At 57.5% G+C, this 19,457-nt stretch overlaps 1 protein-coding gene across 5 annotated transcripts in view; it reads right to left on the bottom strand.

Annotated features, from left to right (window-relative positions):
- DSCAML1 (DS cell adhesion molecule like 1) overlaps positions 1-19,457 on the bottom strand; it is a 95,943-nt gene that overhangs the window by 22,786 nt on the left and 53,700 nt on the right. For 2 of the 5 annotated variants that reach the window (XM_068172364.1, XM_068172365.1), the window contains exons 4-8: positions 6,904-7,050; positions 5,374-5,652; positions 4,405-4,680; positions 3,593-3,889; positions 1,368-1,640 (exon numbers count right to left, since the gene is read on the bottom strand). In XM_068172364.1, coding sequence (XP_068028465.1) covers positions 1,368-1,640; positions 3,593-3,889; positions 4,405-4,680; positions 5,374-5,652; positions 6,904-7,050 — 1,272 coding nt within the window. Of the gene's footprint in view, positions 1-1,367; positions 1,641-3,592; positions 3,890-4,404; positions 4,681-5,373; positions 5,653-6,903; positions 7,051-19,457 lie in introns of those variants that run through there. The other 3 variants (XM_068172368.1, XM_068172366.1, XM_068172367.1) reach the window with 3 other exon arrangements.

Genomic DNA, 19,457 nt, shown 5'->3' with positions numbered 1-19,457 from the left:
CCCCGCGCTCCTTGTGCTGCGCAGTTTTATGTTTATTCACTCTCTGACTCTCTTCTAGGGCCTTTGCTATTCTTTTCCACAGGCCTTTTATCCAAGGGCCAGAGGAAACGAGGAATTCAGCCAGCGGGGCTGGGTGTAAATCTCCAGCAGTGGAATGAAGACGTCTGGCCCGTGCTGCACCATGCTTCAGCCTGCTCGCCTTCCTCAGCCTGTCACTGGCCACTAATCGAGGCAGTAAATCCACACTGGGAAGGGTTCCGTGGCAGTTGCTTCCCAGGATTCACAAATCCTCAGCTGAACTTCAGCATCCTGCACCCTCCGGGGGCACCTCCCAGTGAATCCCGCTGTTTTAGTGCTCACAAACACCCTGAGATGATGTCCCCACATCAGCCCTGCCTGTCCCAGCTGTCCCAAGACAAGACCAACATCTCCGGCCTCTTTCCAAGCCCTGGGGCTCCACGTGGATTTATGTGAGGTGAAGAAAGCAGGGCTCGCCGAGCCCTGCAGACCCCTGGAGCAAGAAGACCTTCCTGCACTGCCCTTAGACAGGTCATCCACAGCCTCCCCTCCCCTTTGGAAGCCTGGGACAAGAGCATCAGCTAATCAAGTGGTAGCATCTCTAATCAGCTTGATGCGCTCTCTCGCTAACCTGATTCCTAATAAGAAAATGGTGGCTGGGAGGGGAGGGAGGGGGATCAGAGTAAATCCAGTGCACGAATCCCCCGCTGGGTGAGAGGCAGGATGACAATTGGCCAGCTCTGTCCCCAGCGCCGCCGTGTTTGTCTGAATGATTTACAGCCAACACCGAGCTGGCGACGGGCAGAGGCGACCCGACAACTCCTGAGGATGGGAGATCCGGGAGCACCGCGCGCTCCCAGCGCAATCTCAGCCAGTCACTGGGAGGGAATGCATCCGGCTCAATTCATTAGGACTGATAGCTCCCTCAATGGGGCTGAATAATTGATGGCCTGGAGAAGCTTTTAAGATGTTCTGTGTGCTCGGAAGACCGAGAGTATTATTTTTTTAAAAGCTAGCACACAGAGAAAAACATCGGTGAAGGTGATCCAAGCAAAGGTTAGATGTTTTAATACGTTATGTTTACACCACAAATCCTTGCTCCATCACTTGTAAGGGGAAATGGATACGGCGTGGCTCGGGGCAGCTGCTGGTGGCAGGCAGGACCAGGTAGCCAAGCCAGCTCCCGAGGGCTGAGCTCCCGTGCCAGGTGACTACAGAGCATAGCCACCACCTGGCCATGCAGTTCCCCCTGTGGTGCCCCTCTGCCTCCATCCCACTTCAGGGAGATCCCAAAAGCAACCTGGATGAGCTCTCCCTGCCATCCAGGGGAAGCTTCCCCGCCCTCTCACCTTTGACGGTGACGTGGACGCTCTGGCTGATGGAGAGCTGGGGCTGGATCAGCACGCTGCACAGATACTCTCCTTCATCCATGCCTTTCTGGACATCCATCAGCTTCAGGGTGCCGTTCTCAAAGACCACTTGGCGGTGGTTATCGGGCAGCAGCAGAGAGTCCTTGTACCACTTGATGGAGTAATAGGGGTACCCGATGACCCTGCAGTTGATGAAAGTGTCCCTACCCGCGACCGCTGTTATGTTCTTCATGGCGCGGATGCTCGGGGGACCTACATATTCGGGAGGAAGGAAGAGGCAGGCTAGGTTAATTCCGAAGGGCCATTTGCTTGCATGCAGATCTGCTGCTAATCCAGAGCGAGCTTCTCAGGCAGAGGAGGTGACCAGGGAGCTGGGAGCCAGCCTGGTTTGGGTGAGGAGGCGGCACGGGCCCCTCTCAGCTCATGTGGGGACAGCTGCTCTCGGCTGCAACCTCCAGCTACAGCTACTCTCCCTCACCTTCCAACAGGGCTGTGCCCCTGGGGCACAGCCACACTTTAAACAGCAATCCCACCCCAGTGCTGGGGGAGCTGAGCCCACACACGGCACTGCTGCCCACTGCGGGAGGTCCGATGGTGTCCGTTTTCTGCTCTGGGCACCGTGCCTGCCCAGGGTGCCTCCACCTGGCTCCTCTGGCAGCACCAGAGATATGGGAGAGATGGGGAGACCTCCCCCACCATCACAGCCTCTCTCTGCCTCTCCCAGGAGGAAGCTGCCTGCATTGTGCCAAACATCCTTGGCAAGAGCTGCTATGGGAACCTGACTTCCACTGGCAAAACCACTTCACCTCCTTGAGCCCCACCTTTCTGCGCCCCCTCTGCCAACCTGCGTGTCACTGAAAAGCCAGACAGCCAGCAGTTTCTGTCTGGCTTTGGAGCTGCCTGAGGACTGGGAAAATGCTGCAGGTGAGCCTTTAAACGAGAGGTTTCATGCATCAATAATTACATTGTTCTCCCAGTCGCTGCATAAAATAGCAAAGTAATCTAAAGATTAACCCTGTCTTGACTCCTCAACCTGAGGGTGTAGCAGGATAACAGCTTAACAGGCACTCAGGATCAGCTGATGGACAGTGTCTTTCATTCTAGGACACGTTAAGAGAAGGAGCAGGAAGAAAGGAATTAGCACCTCGCTTTGTAACCTTGTCTTGGGCCTGTTTGAGGGACATGCTCTGTGCCACTGAAAAAAGAAACCCGAATCTTATCTAGTGACAGCCCATCAAGAGCTGAGAGAGGGGGAAAAGGGAGACAAGGGAACATCCTCATTGAAAACGCTGCTCTGGCTTCTCCTGGCTGAGGGATGAACTTCCTCCAAATTCAGCAGTAAATGGCAGCAAAATTCCGACTCTCCTGGGATCCCAGCCAAAAAGCCACTAGATCCATTTCAAACCTGAGACACAGACAAACACAGCCCTTCAGCCCTCATTCTCAGCAGACAAATAAACGCTCCCTTATCTTGTCTCGCTCCCACCTGTAAGCCTGGGAGCTTTAATTGGGGATTATTAATGGGCAGGGGCTTACAGCACACCCCGTGCCTGAGAGCGCTCCCCGGAACACACCGAGCAACGTGCTGCAGCCGTAATAACACGGTGATTAACGCGGCCATGGCTTTTAGCAGACAAAGAAAATACAGACATGACAAATCAAAGCTCATTTTCCACGATTTCACGTGCTGCCTCATCATCGTTTGTCACGGAGATCCTGGTGCCGCCAGGCGTGGTGGCTGCCAAGGAGTGGAGCTCCTGTAGGGAACGGGGCAGCTGGTAGAGCACAGGGGACCTAGGACACTTCTGGGCCTGCCACCTCCTTCTCCATGCTTGGGGTCACTCAGGGGGTGCCTGCCCACCCTGTGCAGACCCCAAGGCAGGGCTTGGCAGAGTGAGAGTGGACCCCAATATGGACAGTGCTGCCCTTTGACTCCTGCAGAGCCAAGCTACAGCTCTCTGAGCCTCTGGAATTGCTTCCCACTTTGTTGAACTCTCTGCTTTAAGGATCAGAGAATCTCAACCCTGCAGGTGTGCAAGGAGTGGGGCAGGCAGGGCCCAGGGAGTGAGGCTGGAGTAGCCAGGGAGACCCACATGGCCGGGAAGAAGAGGGAGAGGCGAGGAGGAGCGATCAGCCGGGGAACAGAACCAAAACCAAAAAGCCCAGTAAAAGTCCTATTCTGATATTTAAAAGTAGACAGGCACCTCTTACGTTTATTCGCGCTTGGTATTCGGCGCTGCCCACCGAGTTCCGCGCGGTGCACCGGTACACGCCGCCGTCCTTGATCTGCGGGCTGGTCACGTTCATGTGGCTGACGGTGGTGCCATCGGACATGGTGTACTGGTTGGAGCGGTGCCCGCTGTCCCGCGGGATGGGCTCGTCGTCCAGCGCCCAGGTGACGGTCGGCGGCGGGGCCCCCTTGGCGGCACACATCAGGGAGAACTGCTCCCCGGGGTTGACCACCTTCTCGCTGAAGGAGGAGACGATGCGGGGGGTCCCATCTGGGGGGCACCCAGCGGGACGGGGGTCAGGGAACGGCAGCCACAGGCAGCAGCAGTCACCCGCCAGCAGGATGGCACTGAGCTCCCACCCCAGGTTCAGCCGGGACAGGAGCCCAGCTGGTGACACACGTATGGCTGTGCTGGTGTCCCTGTGGCAGCGAGATGCAGACGGGGGCGAGGGGACATGGTGGCTGATACAGATGCCAGCTTGAGGGGACACCTCCCTCAGCAGAGCCTATCCCTTGTCCAAACACTCGGTGGCTGGGATCAGGGAGGGCTGCCTGGTGAATGGGGTGCCCAGGGGCTGGGGATGGCATGTCAACAATTTTTTTGGCCCTTCCCCATCCTGGCAATGCTGTGCCCCTGCACACAGCACACAGAGCCCAGGAACAGGCTGGCAGCATCCTCAGGACCCCCACCCCAGTGCCTGGAGGTCCCTGCCCTCCAGCCATGCACAAAGCATCCCCTCAGAGAGGGGCAGAGGAAGAAGCCCCCAGCTCGGCAAGCCTGCTCACCCTCCAGCATGATGATGGAGAAGTCCTGTGCCGTCTGGGACTTGCGGGTGGCAAAGCACTGGTAGGCCCCAGAGTGGCTCTTCTGGGCGGCCGTGATGAGGAGGGTCTCGTTGCTGATGCCCCGGATGGAGATGTAGTCATCCACCGCCACCAGGTCCGTGTTGCGGTACCAGCGGATGACGTACTCGGGGGACCCGCTGAGGGCACAAGAGAGGATGACGGTGCTGCCGATGCCCGTTTTGAGCTTCTTTGGTGTGAGGGTCACACGCAGAGGGTCTGTGAGAGAGGGGAGAGGCGTTGGCGGTGCCGGGCAGCGCCGCGGGAGGCAGCTCATCCCCGCTGCGCGCTCTCTGTTCCTCCTGCCCCGGGAGCAACAGCCCGGCTGTGCGGTAAATGTCACCGCACAATAAGGCAGGTGGCCCTGCCACCGTCCTCGCTGCTGACAGCCCCTGCTTTTAACGTCAGCCCCAGGCCCCCGGCGGGGGTACTGTGGGGAGGTGGCAGGGTGGCTGGAAGAAGATGTGGTCCATGTGACAGGCACAGTGCTGAGCTGGGGACACACCAGGCTGGCTCCCAGCAGGCTGACGGGGCCTGGCTGGCACCGTGCTCCAGGTAAGGCAGGCACAGTGACTCTGGTACTGCCAGGATCCTGGTGACAGGAGGAAGCCCCAGGAAAACAGCACGTGATAAATGCTTGGCCTGCCCAGATGGTATTTACTGTTTGGCTAGAGCTTATTTTATGTAAATCGACATAAATTTTATGTAAATCAACAAAGCAAAGCACAGAAGCACCCAACACGTCGGACATGTGCAAGACAGTGGCTTCCAGCGAGCCGAACACTGTGCCAAAACACAAGGCTGTTGTTTATACAGCTGCATAAACCCCTAAAGCTGTATACTGATAAAGGCTTTACGTGTCAGAAGGCAGCAGAACTCAGCCCCCCACCGCTCCTCCCCACCGGCTCTCACCTATGACCGTGAGGGTGCCCGTGACCTCTGCGGAGCCGAAGGTGTTGGTCACCTCGCAGATGTAGGTGCCGCTGTCCTCCACGCGCAGGTCGCTGATGGTCAGCCCCGTGATGCGCTTGGTCCAGCGGCTGTCGGCGGGGAGCGGCCGCCCGTCCTTGATCCACCGCACGGCCGGGTTGGGGTAGCCCGAGGCGATGCAGGGCAGCTCCACCAGCCGGCCCGCCTTCACCTCCCTGGACTGGAAGCTGTCTAACATCGTGGGGATGGACTCCGCCGGGTCTGGGTTGGGAGAGGAACTGGACTCACCCGGGGAACAGAGGAAGTGAGGTGTCTCAGGGACACTGAGAGACCCCCTGGCATGGTGACACCGTGCTCAGTCAGCACCATCCACGAGAGACTGGCTGTCCCCACTCCCCTGAGCTGGTGGCTCTGCCATACAGGAGTGCAGGATGCACCCCGTTGTCCTTGCTGAGGATGGGGTGCCCTGTCCCACCCAGCTAACACAGCCCCTTGGCAGCCATGACAACAGGCACGGGCAGAGGTGGAAGGAAAAACACATCCTAAATAGCTGATGGGAGGAATAAACTCAGCATCGGAGGAATTACTCAAGGTGACACCTAATTGGTGCAAAATACACAAATTTTGTGGCACATTTCAAAATTTACAAGCAAACGGGCCCATCAGGCAGCTGGGAAAGGAGAAAATTAATCACTAAGTCTCAGGCGTGAAATTAAATTCCAGGGGAAAGAAACCTCTTTCATTACTCCCAAGCAGAAGTAAAACGCCGTGACGTGTAAATAATGACAGCGACCAGGAGGGGACCGGGCCAGATCGAAGCGCGCGGACTGGGGATGATACACCCGGCGATGCCCACGCTCCGCCGGGACGTGCGGCAGAACGGGCCCGGCTGGGACCCGGGGCCCGCGGGGCCCCGAGAGGCAAGATTCGGCAAGCCCTGCCTCTCTTCCCTGCCCTCCGGGGGGTTAATTCGAGGAACCGGTGCGGGAGCACCCGAGGATGGGAACAGCATATGGCAGGGAGCGGGCGCGCTGCGCCGAGCGAACTCCCTCCCTCCCGAGCGGAGTAATTTGGGCAGTCAGCGGAGCCGGGAGCGCCCCGAGACACCCGGCACTCCGGACTGCACTGCCTCCGCCGCAGTATCGCTTGCATGTTCGTCACATCGCGTCAGGCTGCTCACATCGCGGGCTGTCACATCGCATCGCCGCGCGCCCCGTCGCCTCCCGCTCGGGGTGACGCGCGGCACCGCCACCGCCGCGCCCGGCTCGGGGGGACTGCGTGCCGGGGGGCACAGCCCAGGCACTGCCAGCCCCCTGCGCAGCCCCCACGGCACCTCCCGCCCCGCACCGGGATGTCCCCTCGCTGCGGGGACCCGAGGTGGCGATGCCAGTGCTCTCTGTGAGGGATGGCAGTGCGGGGAAGCAAGCAGGAGAGGGGACACCGGGCAGGGCTGGGCCCCCTCCCGGGCACAGGACCCGCCCCCCGCCCACGCTGGCAGCCGCACGGGCTCACCTGAGACCGAGAGCCGGGCGCCGTTGCTCTGCCGCGTCTCCCCGCTGTACTTGTGCTTGGTGATACACCTGTAGGTGGACAAGGCATCTTCCTTCTGCACGTCCGATATGTACAAACCTCCATAAGAAGTAATAAAAAACCTATTTTCTGGAGACACAAAGGGAGGAGAAGGGTGAGCGAGCCTCCCCTGGCCCCAGGCTGAGCACCCGGGTCAGGTGGAGCCCCTGCACTCCGAGCTGGCACCGGAGCTGTGGCAGGGAAAGAGGGACCCTCCTCCACCTCCCTGCACCTCCACCACATCGGGGTGCAGCTCTGGCTGAAGTTTCAGGCAGGCTGGTGAAGTTGGGTGAGCCGCAGAAACCTCGTGTGTGCAACAGCAGCCCCGGCGTTTGTGGGCACCACCTCCCTCCATCACTCCCTCTGGCCAAGCACACACACCTGCCCAGGTGTAGAGGTGGCTCTGGGGGGGTCTTTACACACATCTGGACTGCCAGGGCTCGGATTCGGGCAGGCCGTGGGTGAGCAGAGCGCGTGGCACGCAGCTCCGGCACACGCTGCTGCGCCGCGGTGCCACACGCGCCATGGCAACGCGGCAATTAAAAGTGAATCCGTCCCGCTGAGTTAATAATTAGCTTAACTTACTTAGAATCATGTGAAAACAAATAAGGGCTTGAGATGATGTTTGAGCCCCGGGAGGAAAGTGCCAGGAGAGCAGCCCCCTTAGGGCAGCTGGTTTTGGAGCCTGGCACAGGGGGAAGGAGTCTTTGGCTGGCTCCTGACCCCTGTAATTCATCATGCATTATGACAGTAATTAACACCAGTAGAAAGGACTGTGTAGTGGCTACATGGAGAGCAGGATAAGCTGAGGCTCTGGAGAGGCTCCCTGCCCACCTGGAAAGCACTTTGCCCTGCCCCTCTGCGCCAAGCAAGGCTTTCACCCCCAGCTTTGTGGGGCTTTGGGGTTTATTCCAGTGCCAGTCTCAGCTGGGATGGGATGCTCCATCTGCTCGGCTGCACCGTGCTGCAGCCAAACCACCCCCTACCAAACCCCACGACTGCAGAAGGTAATTTAGTGCAGCTGAATGCTCAGAGTGAAAACCTTTAAACCCAGCCTGTAAATCAGCAACATCTGCAAATGGCTCCCTCAAGTCCTGCACAATGCCTGCTAAGCCAGAATCTAGCTGATGAGGCCAAACAACTGTTTCTACTTCCAGCACCTTTTGGAAGCACCTGGATATTCTCAATTTAGGCAAGAAGAAAGCTCCATGGTCAAACTCAGGAGTGCAGAGTAAGCACGAGTGAGAGAGGACAAGAGGCAGAAGCTCCCAGAGCACTCTGGCTCCCACACCCTGGGCAGGACCCCAGGCCCAATTCCCTGCAAATACTGCAGGTGACAGAGCAGCAGAAAGCAGGGATCCTCACCCAGGGAACCAGGGAGTGTCCCTGCTACGAGCCAAGGCAATGGCAGTGCTGAGCTGTGCTGGCATCACCCATTCCAGCCGTGGCTCAGCCAGATGTGAGTGTTTGACTCCAACTGCTCGATACAAGACAGTGGGGGACTCCAAACAGCAGAGAAACAGCAAATAATTAATCATAATGCCAGTCAACTGTGGCTAACAGAGGCACAGGCACCCGCCAGGCTGGCACCCTGCGCTGATCCTCCCTGGAAGCAGCGGGAGCAGGAGCTGGCAGCCCCAGCCCCAGGAGCTGCCATGCCCACATCTCCAGCAACACCCCTGTGACTCCATCCCTGCTCGGAGGGTTCTGGGCTTCACCAGCCGAAACCTCAGCCGAAACCTCCGTGCCATGGCATGTCGGCACCAGTGTGGCAGCACATGGCCCGCAGCAGCCTGCAGCTGGCACCAGAGGGGCGGTGGTGCGGGCGCTGTGCTCCACCGCCAGCGGGGGCCGCCCCGGGGTCTGTGCGACCCCCGCGGAAGGCCAGGGGGAGTGGTCCCACAGCACCGCAACAGCATGCAAATCGAACATTAATTTTTCATCTCCCATCAAACCAGTAAGCGGAGAACATTGGCTGCACTGGAATTTGAGATGGGGGGAGCCGGTTTCCATGGAAACGGGGCTGTATTTTGCGAAGTGCTGGCAGCCCCAGCCCACACCCTCACACGCGGCCGTGCCTGGGGATCCACAGCCCTGTGCTGCCGTGCTCTGGGCTGGAAACAAAGCCTTGTGCCCGAGATCCAGGCTCTGGGATGGGGCTCCAGCCATAACAGCCTCCCTGGGGACAGGAACAGGCAGAAATCCTGCGGGTTTAGGATCCACGTCTCCACCGTGGAGTGACAGGAGGCATCTGCCTCTTGCGCGGTGTGGTGCTACTGTTCATCACGTGTGAGATCCACCCAAGCTGACAGCACAGCTTCCTTTGCCTTTTCTTTCTTTTTTTTTTTTTTTTTTTTTTTTTTTTTTCTGGGAGGGGACAAGTGGCTCTGTCGAGGAATGTTCTGCTGGTTCAGGGGAGATGCGGGGCTGTAACTGATGTAAGCGGCTCCAACAGACCTCACCCAAATGACTTATTGCTGAGTTTGCCAGGCAGATTAACGCCGGAGGTCTCCCAATAAAATCAGATCTCTCTGCCTGCCAGGAGGTGGAAAGGCTTCACAGGAAGCAGAGGACGAAGCACATCCGTGGCCAGGCTGGAGTGATGTGCCTCTAATAACTCTTCCAGCTAGACTTGAGCTGCTGCCTTTGGAGATACCTCACTAAAGCCCTTGGATCAAAAACCCAGAGCCCACCACGGGCTAAATTCTACCTAAATTCCCAGGACCTGGCCCTTCACCTGGGGAAAAGCATAAGGGTGAGAGAGGGGCTCTCCTGCGTGGTCTCGCTGAGTACACACACACCTCTCCCACATCCAGCTGCCAGTGGCCCTGAAACCCCAGCATCATTCCCAAGGGGCTCCCAATTCCAAGAGAAAGATTACAGTCGATGCAGGTTACCAGCTCTATCCAATACAGATTTATCAAAACAACGGGGTCAGGCCTTCAGGAGGGAGCACGTTTTATAGTTCATAAGACTAATGAGATAACTTTCCCCTGCTACTCTGCAGAATCAATAGGTGCCAGCGTTTATGAATTAGCCATACTCGGAGCATGTGCATCCCAAGGCATCCCGGACAAATCCAATAACTGTTTGGCGCTATTTCTGGCCACGTTTAAAGTGACAAACGCCTCCCGGGGGGGAGGCACGGAGGGGGAAGCCCCAAAGAGCAAAGCCTGTAATTTTCCACCGCTGCCACAGCGGCACTTTCCTGCTGTGGCTGCTGCTCCAGGATGCCATTTGCCCGGCACGGAGCTCGCCCGGGGACAAGGAACATCCACAGAAAACCCAGCCAGGATGGAAACTCCTGCCCGCCCCACGGCACTGATCACCACCTTCCTCCCGGGGACAGCGGAGTCCTGGGACGCGGTGCCCAGCGGGGCAGGGGACACAGGGCACAGGAGCGGGCTGGCATCGGTGGCCATGCACCAGAGCTGCTTTTTGTCTCAGCAGGCTGAGCCCAGCTCGTGCCACAGCAAATGCTGAGAGCAGAGGGGCCCTGGAGCGGGCGCCGAGATTAAAGCTCTCAGCACCCCTCCCTGGCGGAGATGTTAAAGAGGAGCTGTAACCCGAGCCCAATGCAAATTTCATAGGACCTGCACGAATCTGACAGATTTATTTACGTGTTTGCCTGCCGTGGGGGTCCCAGGGAAGCTGTAGGGCCGTCGCTGCTCCCAGCCCTTCCAAAGGCAGCAGAGCTCTCCCGCAGAGCCGGGGCAGCAGCGCTGTGAGCTCAGCCAAAGGTTCCCACCTGGAAGAGTCACGGGCATTTGCAACGCGAGTGGCGCCAGCTGAGCCAGCAGCTCTGGCTCCGCACCAAGGGGCTCCTCCTCTCCTCCTCATCCTCCTCCCGGAGCAGTGGCCCTTTTCCCGACAGAAGGACCTGATGGTTTCTGCGGGAGTCAGGGCAGAGGGAACAGCAGAGGGGGGTGGAGATCGGGGAGTCGTGACGGGCTTTCCACCTCCTCTCCCTAATCTCCTTAATAAGCATGGCTCCATCTCCTCCCGTTACAGGATTAACACCCATCTCTCATTCTCCTCCCGCAACAAGATTTTATTTCTAATTACGCTGTAATAAAACTGGGCGCGCTCCCAGGGCTCCTTCCAAATGACTTGTCGACACTCGGCGAGATTGAATCCTACTCGGGCCGTTTCCGGCACCTCTGCCGGCTGTTCATTAGGCATGCATGAGGGAGAGGGTTTAAGAACAGAATTACATTTAAATGGCTTTTCTGAGAGGGAGACGTGAAACAAGAGAGAGAAGCAAAAAGCAGGAAAGGTTTACAAGGACGGTGTCACTGTCACCTCCGTGTCCAGCAGCAGTTGTGCCAGGCCCCCACTCCTGGTGCTCCGGGGATCTGACAAGCCAAAAAATCCAAAAGGAAACACTGGAGAGGATTTCTGAGTATCAAATTTTTGCAAGAGGATGGCGACCAGGGACATGTGTCACCGGACACTGTCACCCTGCCCTGGGGGGTGCCCAGGACACTGCACACCGACTGCTGTGCTAGTGGAGAGGTTTTCCAGCTAAACCAGGGATTTTCTTATCAGGGCTCAGGGAAACACACGCCAGAACAAATACGGGATGGGCATAATCAGGAGCTGGCACTGCCAATCCTGCATCCGGGTGTGAGCAGCCAGCACGTGGCTGGAGTGGAGCACCAGGAACATCGTGTTTCCCAGATGTTTCCCATCCTCACTGGACTCACTGGGAGTGGGCAGTTTCTGCTGCCTGGATGCCGCTTCCCAGATGCAGGCTCACGAGTCAGCAAAATTGGGAAAACAGATGTTAGGAAAGATCTCTCTCTATTAACTCCCTCGGAAGTGAGGTGTCCTGCAGGGCTGGCAGGAGTTATTAAATCAAGAGTCATTATTTACCCAAGGGCCAGTCTTGCAAGTCATGTTCCTAGATGTAAATCCGGAATTATGCTGCCCACAGAAGTGGATTCACACGGGTGTGAGGGAGAGCACAGTTTGCCTCTCCGGGTTTTAATCCACCTCTGAGTCACTGGAGCGCTTGGCAGAGAAACCCAGCAGTGTTTGGGGACACTTGGGTTTGTTTGCGTAAGCGACTTTGGGAGTGACACACTTTCACTGAACCAGAGCACGGAGGAGGAGGAGAAGGAGGAGGAATCCCCTGGGTGGGGGCCACGGGGCCGGGGCTTGCCCATGGAGCAGCCCCCTGTCACCAGCCACGCTGGCACTGCCAAAAGAGGAGGAATTCGTCTCCCGAGGTGGTCCGGAGCCGCCTAATACCAGCAGAAAATTACAGAACAGGATGAAGAGCATTACAAAATGAATAGGAGGGGACTAGAGATTTCCATGGCTAATCCTGTTAACGAGACAATTTCTTATCAAACTCATTATGTGGTGGAAAGCAGGGGGGAGGGAGGGGCTGGGCAGGGAAGCAGGGGAGGGGGAGGGCGAGGCCAGGCAAAAGGCATTCCCGGAACATCGGGACACGGGGCTGGCAGGGGGGCAGGGCAGCTCCCGAGCCCGGCTCCCCACGCCGCACGCCAGCGAGGGTTGTATTTCTATTTCCGAGCAGAGCTGAGTTTTACTAGAGTGACATTTACCACAAAATAGTGCCTTCTGCTCCGGCTCTATCACCAGCCCTCTCCCAGCGCTGAGCTGCAGCGGGCTGGGATTACGGCAGGCATAAAAACGTATAAAATCCACAATCCACCAAGAGAACACTCAATTCAAAAAGGGATTTTTGGAGCGCCGGGTTTTCCTTTTTTTTTTTTTTTTTTTTTTTTTTTTTAATCTCCTGTTACGACGAGTCTCGTTTTCCTGGAGGAAGCAAAACAAAATACTGCTGTCCACAGGCTGAGCCTGTGTCTGTCTGTCTGTCCTAGCCCAGGGTGGGCGGGCTGAGAAGGCAGCCCAGGGTGCCGGGGAGCTGGGCAGGGGCTCTGCCCACCGGCCCCTCCGTGCTGATTCCCGCAGCCCGCTCAGCCACGCACGAGCAAAGCTGAGCAGCCTGGCGTGGAAAAACGCGGCTGTGGCTGAGTGATTCCCAAAAATCCTCGCCAGCCCTCCACCTCCTGCCCCCGAGAATCACGGCGGGGGGGGGGGGGGGGGGGGGCTTCGCCGCTACTTTGTGCACAGCATTTAATTTTCTTTTCTCTCTCTTTTTTTTTTTTTTTTTCATTTGCTATTTAAAAAACCGCGGAACTAGTCAGATTTCATGCTAATGAGGAGAAAATCTGGATCGAGGACTGTGCAAAAATTTGCATCTCAAAGAGGAAAACAGGAAGTCGCTAAGAAAGGAAATTCCACGCAGAGGTAGCGGGTATGGCCATAATTAGGCTAATGCTGCCTGTGTTCTGTCAGCTCGTTTCCATCAGCCCGGCGCTGCCAGGGGACAGCAGACCTCTCTGCCACCACGCCGTGCTTCCCTGCCATGGCTCCCAGCCCCGAGAGGGATGGGGAGGGATGCTGGGCACCAGGCCGGCAGTGCGGGACAGAGGGTGGCACGGGATGGAGGATGGCACGGGATGGAGGATGGCACGGGATACAGGATGGCACGGGATGGAGGATGGCACGGGAGGGAGGATGGCATGGGAGGGAGGATGGCATGGGAGGGAGGATGGCATGGGAGGGAGGATGGCACGGGATGGAGGATGGCACGGGATACAGGATGGCACGGGATGGAGGATGGCATGGGAAGGAGGATGGCACGGGATACAGGACGGCATGGGAGGGAGGATGGCATGGGAAGGAGGATGGCATGGGAGGGAGGATGGCACGGAATGGAAGATGGCACGGGATGGAGGATGGCACAGGATACAGGATGACACGGGATGGAGGACGGCATGGGAGGGAGGATGGCATGGGAGGGAGGATGGCATGGAATGGAAGATGGCACGGGGTGGAAGATGGCACGGGATGCAGGATGGCACGGGATGCAGGATGGCACGGGGTGGAGGCTGGGACACGGAATGTGGTGGCCACACCGCCCTGGGAAGGATGGCTCACAAAGAGTCTGGAGATCCTCGGACAGCACCACCAATGGCACGGGACTGCCCGCAGCCAAAGGAAGAAACCCCCACACCCCCAGCCCCAGCTGCCCAGCCCAAGCAGGGTGACCCCACCACCACCCCCTGCCTCAGCACAGAACGAGACGCCGCTGTCCCCCAGCTTGAGAGGGGCTGATTTGCAGCTTTGCATCAATTTTCCTCTGATTTTTTAATTGGGTTTTGCTGCCGCTGCAGACATTACTGTGCAAACAATTCCGAATGGCTTGAACCAAGATATTTGCTCATAAAAATCCATCACCAACGCCTAGAATGACAGAAATGGAAAATGCCTAATGAAAACAAAGGGGAAAACAACAGGTACCCTGGTCCTTCGCCATCCATCACCAGCCTCGGATTATTGATGGGAAGGGAAGGAAATTCTCCCATCTGCAATCAAATCTTGAGAAATCTTGAAAAGCCAAACACCACATAGGAGGAAATTCTTTGCCCCCACTTCAGTCTGCAGGAGTTTCGCCATAATTATAATAAGAGTGAGGCTGCTGGATAACACGAGAATTATTTTCCCCACTTACATTGTCAAATGATCATTTTGCCCTGCAGTGAAATCTCAATAATTATAATGCCGAACCGTGAAAGAACAAAGAAATAAAAAAAGCAGTGTTTTCTTCGAGGCAGAGGGGGGAGGGGGCAGCCGCCATTGCAGAACTCAAAGTGCATCCTTCCCCTAATTATCTTTTCCAGGGCTGTGCATCCCTCACCCTTTCCCCACGGCCTGAGCACCCCGACAACTCCCTCAGCTGGAGGGGGTCGTGTGGATGGGAGCAGCCACCTCCATGCCCAGCGTGGCAGAGCTTCCCCAGTGAGGAGTGAAGCGGGGAGCGTGGTTTGGGCCCCATGGCATCGCCCCCCAGCCCTAATCCCAGCCCCCAGCTCTGCCGGCTGCCCGTAGGGTGTGGGGAGTGCCATGGCAAAGCCAGTCGTGGCTCAGTGTCCCTTCACACCCATCCCAACACCTACAGCCCCTCGGCAGGGGAGAAGCAAGGAGAGAGGAGAGAAAGGGGACAGAAAGCAGAGGGGGGCATGGGGGGGGTAAAGGAAGCGAACAAGAAAAACAAGACGACAGAACGCTTGCTCCACAGCCCTCGGCTAAATTACAAACCAGTTTACTGAGGTGGAAAGCTGCAGTGAGCTGAGGAGGAATATGTGGAAACCATCTGCAGATTTAAAAATAATCTATTTTACGATCACCCTCGAACATATTCTTTTGCAGAAACCAAATAGGATTTGTTGTTGTTGTTTTGTGCAAACTGTTAGGGAAAAATTACTAGAAACATGCAGGGGGTTTTGCCTTCTTGAGTACTGAGAGGCTAAATATGCCCTTCCTTATGTTTAGAATAGTAACAGTCATCTTAAAATTAACTTGGTCTGCATCAGAGCTTAAAACAGTTGCAATTCAGAGCCTGCAAAAGCAGGACAAACCTGCGCTGGGATATCTAGCGCTTCGAGCTGACAGATGTCTTCCTACATACAGTAAATATAGGTCGTCTTTTCCTACCCAGAGAACTGTAGATCTTAATTAACCAGGCCACTAGCAGCATATGCAATGATTTTTTTCAGCTTGCTAAGTAAACCCTCCCGTGATGAGAAGGAAGGAAAATCAGGCGCACGTGAGAGGGACCCCCTCTCTGGCTGCCGCGGTCAGCGCAGCCCTCGCGCCGCGGCGCCCGCTGTTATTTCACGCTATAAAATCTGGCTAACGAGATGGGAAGGGTGTGGAATGCCACATCCCCCTCCCCGTGCTCAGCCCAACTGTGCCCAGCCAGCCCTGAGCCCTGAGCCCGGCTCGGCTGGCGGCGGCCAGAGGGGCTGGGGGGCTCCGCAGACTAAACCGCGCTTCGCCTCGTAAGCCACTCCGGGATTAAATTATCTCCGGGCTCAGAGGCAAACGGGCTAATGAAATTCATGCTGCATTATGATAAAGTCGTGCCGAGCCCTCGTGGAGGGGCAGCGGGCGCTGGGGTGGGTGAGGGCAGGTGGCAGGGCCTGTCACCCCCAGGCACAGCGTCCCTGTGCTCAGGGGCTGAGCCTGGGCTCGCCACATCCCAGCCCTGGCCCTGGAGGAAGGCAAGAGCTGGGTGAAGTTTTACCAGACCCTGCCTGAACAAGGGCACCCAGTGAGCCCCCGCCCTCTCAGCAGTTCTCACATGCAGGGTGCTCTGAAATGGTTTTTAAAAACACTGGATTGGAAGGAAGGGAGAGCAGAGCCCATGGCCACATCCTCACGCAGTCTGTGTTTCTACAGCCAGGAGCGTGCTTGGCAGGGCAAGGACAGCACACAGAGCTCCGTAAAGGGCAGGACTGGTGCAGGCTCCCCCAAAAAAAACCACCCAGAGACTGCGGGCAGAAGTCGAGGTCAGAAGATCCCTCTGCAATGTGGAGAACTGCAAGAGAGCTGCACATCACTGCCCTGCACCAGCTCTGAAAGAATCCTGCTGAAGCCAAGACCTTGTTTTGATCTGATGAGAAAACCCAAAAGCCTCCCAAAAGAAACTCTGTCACCTGAAGCTCAGGGGTGAAGCGGAACGATCCCGCACTGCCGCTCGCTGCCGTGGTCCACGTGTCCACGAGACACGGTGCCTCCCATCCCCTCCTCCCCTCCCTGCTACTCACTGGAGAAAAAAATTCAGTGAACGCGACTCGAACAAAGAGTAGAACTTCCTCCCTGCTCATTAGTGCTGGAAAAGCAACAGAAAAAAAAATCCCCAGGACATAACCTCCTCTTCAGCTCTGAAGTCTGAGCGGCTTGGAGAGGGTGGTTGGATTTATTCTTTGCCTTTCACCTCGCTGGAGTTGGTCTGCACGCTTTGATTATGGAGGCACAGAGAGGAGCCCACGCCGAGGAAGGGACCCCAAACTCGAGTGCTGGCTCTGCACAGCCACAGATCCCCCACACGTGTGGGCACAGCCCCATCAGCACCTGGCTTGGAGGCTGGAGGCAGCTTGGTGCAGCTCACAGTGACCCTCTCCAGCCTGTGGGACACTCTGATCGTTCCTCCCTGTCTCCCACCCTCCAGAGGGGCTGGCTCCAGAAGAAAACCACTTCTCCTCACTTTCCCTGCAGCCAGGAGCCCTGATGGGGCTGGTGCTAGGAGAGGAGGGAGGTGCCGGGGGGGGGACAGGGGCATCGCCTGCTCTCACCTCACACCAGCGAGCAGCAAACACGCACTGAAATGTGCGTGAGCCACAGCATCCCTTTGGAGAGGGGCCAGAAGGGAGCAAGGTCCCTGCAGCCACAAAAGCCACCAGTGTGCCACCACGAGCCCTTCTCCATTCCCTTCCATTCTCCAGTGCTGGAAAGGTTCAGAGAGCGACTGGGGAGCTGCACACGTTCCCGGGGGGAAACAACCCTGGTGTTCCACCAGAGCCACGGCACAAATCCACTGCAGAGCATCTGCCATGGGCGGGGGCTGCACGGGCAGCTGGCGGGGAGAAGCCCCTTCCTGCACTGCACATGATCCCCTGCAGCTTATCAATAATTATTAAGACAAGGCAAATGTACATTGACCTAGTTAGACGTCCAAGAAGAAAAGCAGCCCCAGTGGCTTTGTTAAGCAACCTGGCAGTCCTGGTGGAGGCAGGCCTGGCATGGACCCTTCCCATCAAAATAATTCCTTCCTGGCATCAGAGAGCCTCGTGTGAGTGCTGGGCACTTGTGAGTAACAGTTTAGGCTTCAAAGCTGGCAGGGAAATGCTCTGGGAGTTCACAACGTGACCACAAAAATCGTTCTGGGCCAGAAGAATTAGGTGCTGCGGGATGCAGCACAACCCCCTGGACCCAGCTCTGAGCAGCTCCTTGGACACCACAGACACAGAGAACAGAGATCCCGTGTCCTTCTGACACTGGCACAACATCCCTGGCCCAGGAGCTCGACTTAGGCAAATCCAGCCCTGTAATCAGATGTGATTTCCTAGCAACGGGCAACGAGATGCTGGGGCAGCTCACCAGGAGAGCGGGCGGCCTCCACATGACTCCAAGTCCTTAAATGAGGTGAGATCTTGTCACACCATGCTTTCACCTGCCTTCCAGGTGTCCAGGGGACAGAGGGGGCTGCCCTGGCTCCCCGCACCGCTCTTAGCCCATTCAGGTTTAGTCTGGGGAAAACAGGGGGCAGAACATGAGGGCTTGGCACCCTTGGGTACCGCCACCAGGTTGCCCATTAGTTTTGGAGGGGAAATTTCCATTTGTCACCACGGTGGCACAGACATGCACACGGCCCCCGCAGCCCCACGCTGCAATCCACTCAGTTTGGGGTGATCAGGGTGAGCTGGGACCCCATAACTGTCCCGGGACTCAGGAGGTGTGACCTGCACCTCGCTGCCCTGTCTCACAGATTTATGTGAGGCTTGAGCTCGCTGTGTGCTGCTCCTGCCTCCTCTCCGCTTCCCTGCAGTGGCATTCAGGATCAACTCCCTTCATCTCGTGCAAGCTCTAGAGGCTGTCGGGGTGTCCCCCCCCGACCCTGCCAGGTCGGAGCATGGCTCAGCGCAAGGGACCTGGGGACAGTGGGGACACTGCCATCGCCAGCCTGGGGGACACCTCCTCAGCCCCTGGCCTCCTGCCCAGGGCTCCCTCCTGCTCTGCACGGTTCAGTGGTGCCTTTACAGCATTGGCTGTGCCAGGACAGCCCGAGGCCTCAGTGCCAGCTCCAGCAGGCACGGCCGGGCTCAGGGACGGGCAGCAGCCCAGCCCAGGGAGCCACCACGGCTGGGTCCCCTCGGAGGGCAGGCACAGAAGGGACCAAGGGACACGGAGGTGCAAAGGGACAGGGTGGCATGGGCTGGGGAGTGCCTCCCCGGCTGGCACGCAGCATCCAGCCTCACATGTCCAGCTCCAAAGGTGACAGACCCCCTGGGTACCGCCCTTCAGTCTAGGGCAGGCACCCAGATCTCCCCCATCAGCAGCCTGGGAACGCTCAGCACTTCTCCCCAGCCCAGGTCCCTGTGTCCCTGCAGCGCTGCAGCCAGATCCCGCCTCCAAGTGCCTCTCAAAACTGACGGGATGCAAATTATTCCTCCCTTTCAGCTGCTATTCAAGCCTTGCTGGCCACGGCTCCGAGCAGCTGCTGCTCGCACACACGCGCGGGAAGGGCGGGCACGGGGCGCTTTTGGGAGCAGGAGGGGTGAGCGCAGCATCCAGCACAGCCACACAAAGAAACTCCTCAGCAGCAGCGCTGAGGAAGGCAGCCCGGCCTGCTGCAGGAGTGCAGCAGAGAGCTGTGTGCCGTCGGGCAGGAGGAGCTGTCCCAGGCAGGGTGACACGGGGACGGCGGCACAGGCCAGGCCAGGGACGCTCCTCGCTGACAGACATCAGCGGGTGCACAGGCTAAAGCAGCAGGGCCAGTACCCGGCCAATTCACACATGTTTTATTCATAAAAACGCTGCAAAGTTCACGCGCGTTCACTAATTACTCAACCTGCTCCTCTGTCAGGTGAATAATGAGGGGAAAAATAATCAGC

The sequence above is a fragment of the Anomalospiza imberbis genome, chromosome 24 (assembly GCF_031753505.1).
Source record: "Anomalospiza imberbis isolate Cuckoo-Finch-1a 21T00152 chromosome 24, ASM3175350v1, whole genome shotgun sequence".
Classification (NCBI taxonomy): Eukaryota; Metazoa; Chordata; class Aves; order Passeriformes; family Viduidae; genus Anomalospiza; species Anomalospiza imberbis.
Note: the sequence above shows the minus strand (reverse complement) of the source record. Positions and strands in the feature narration are given on the sequence as shown.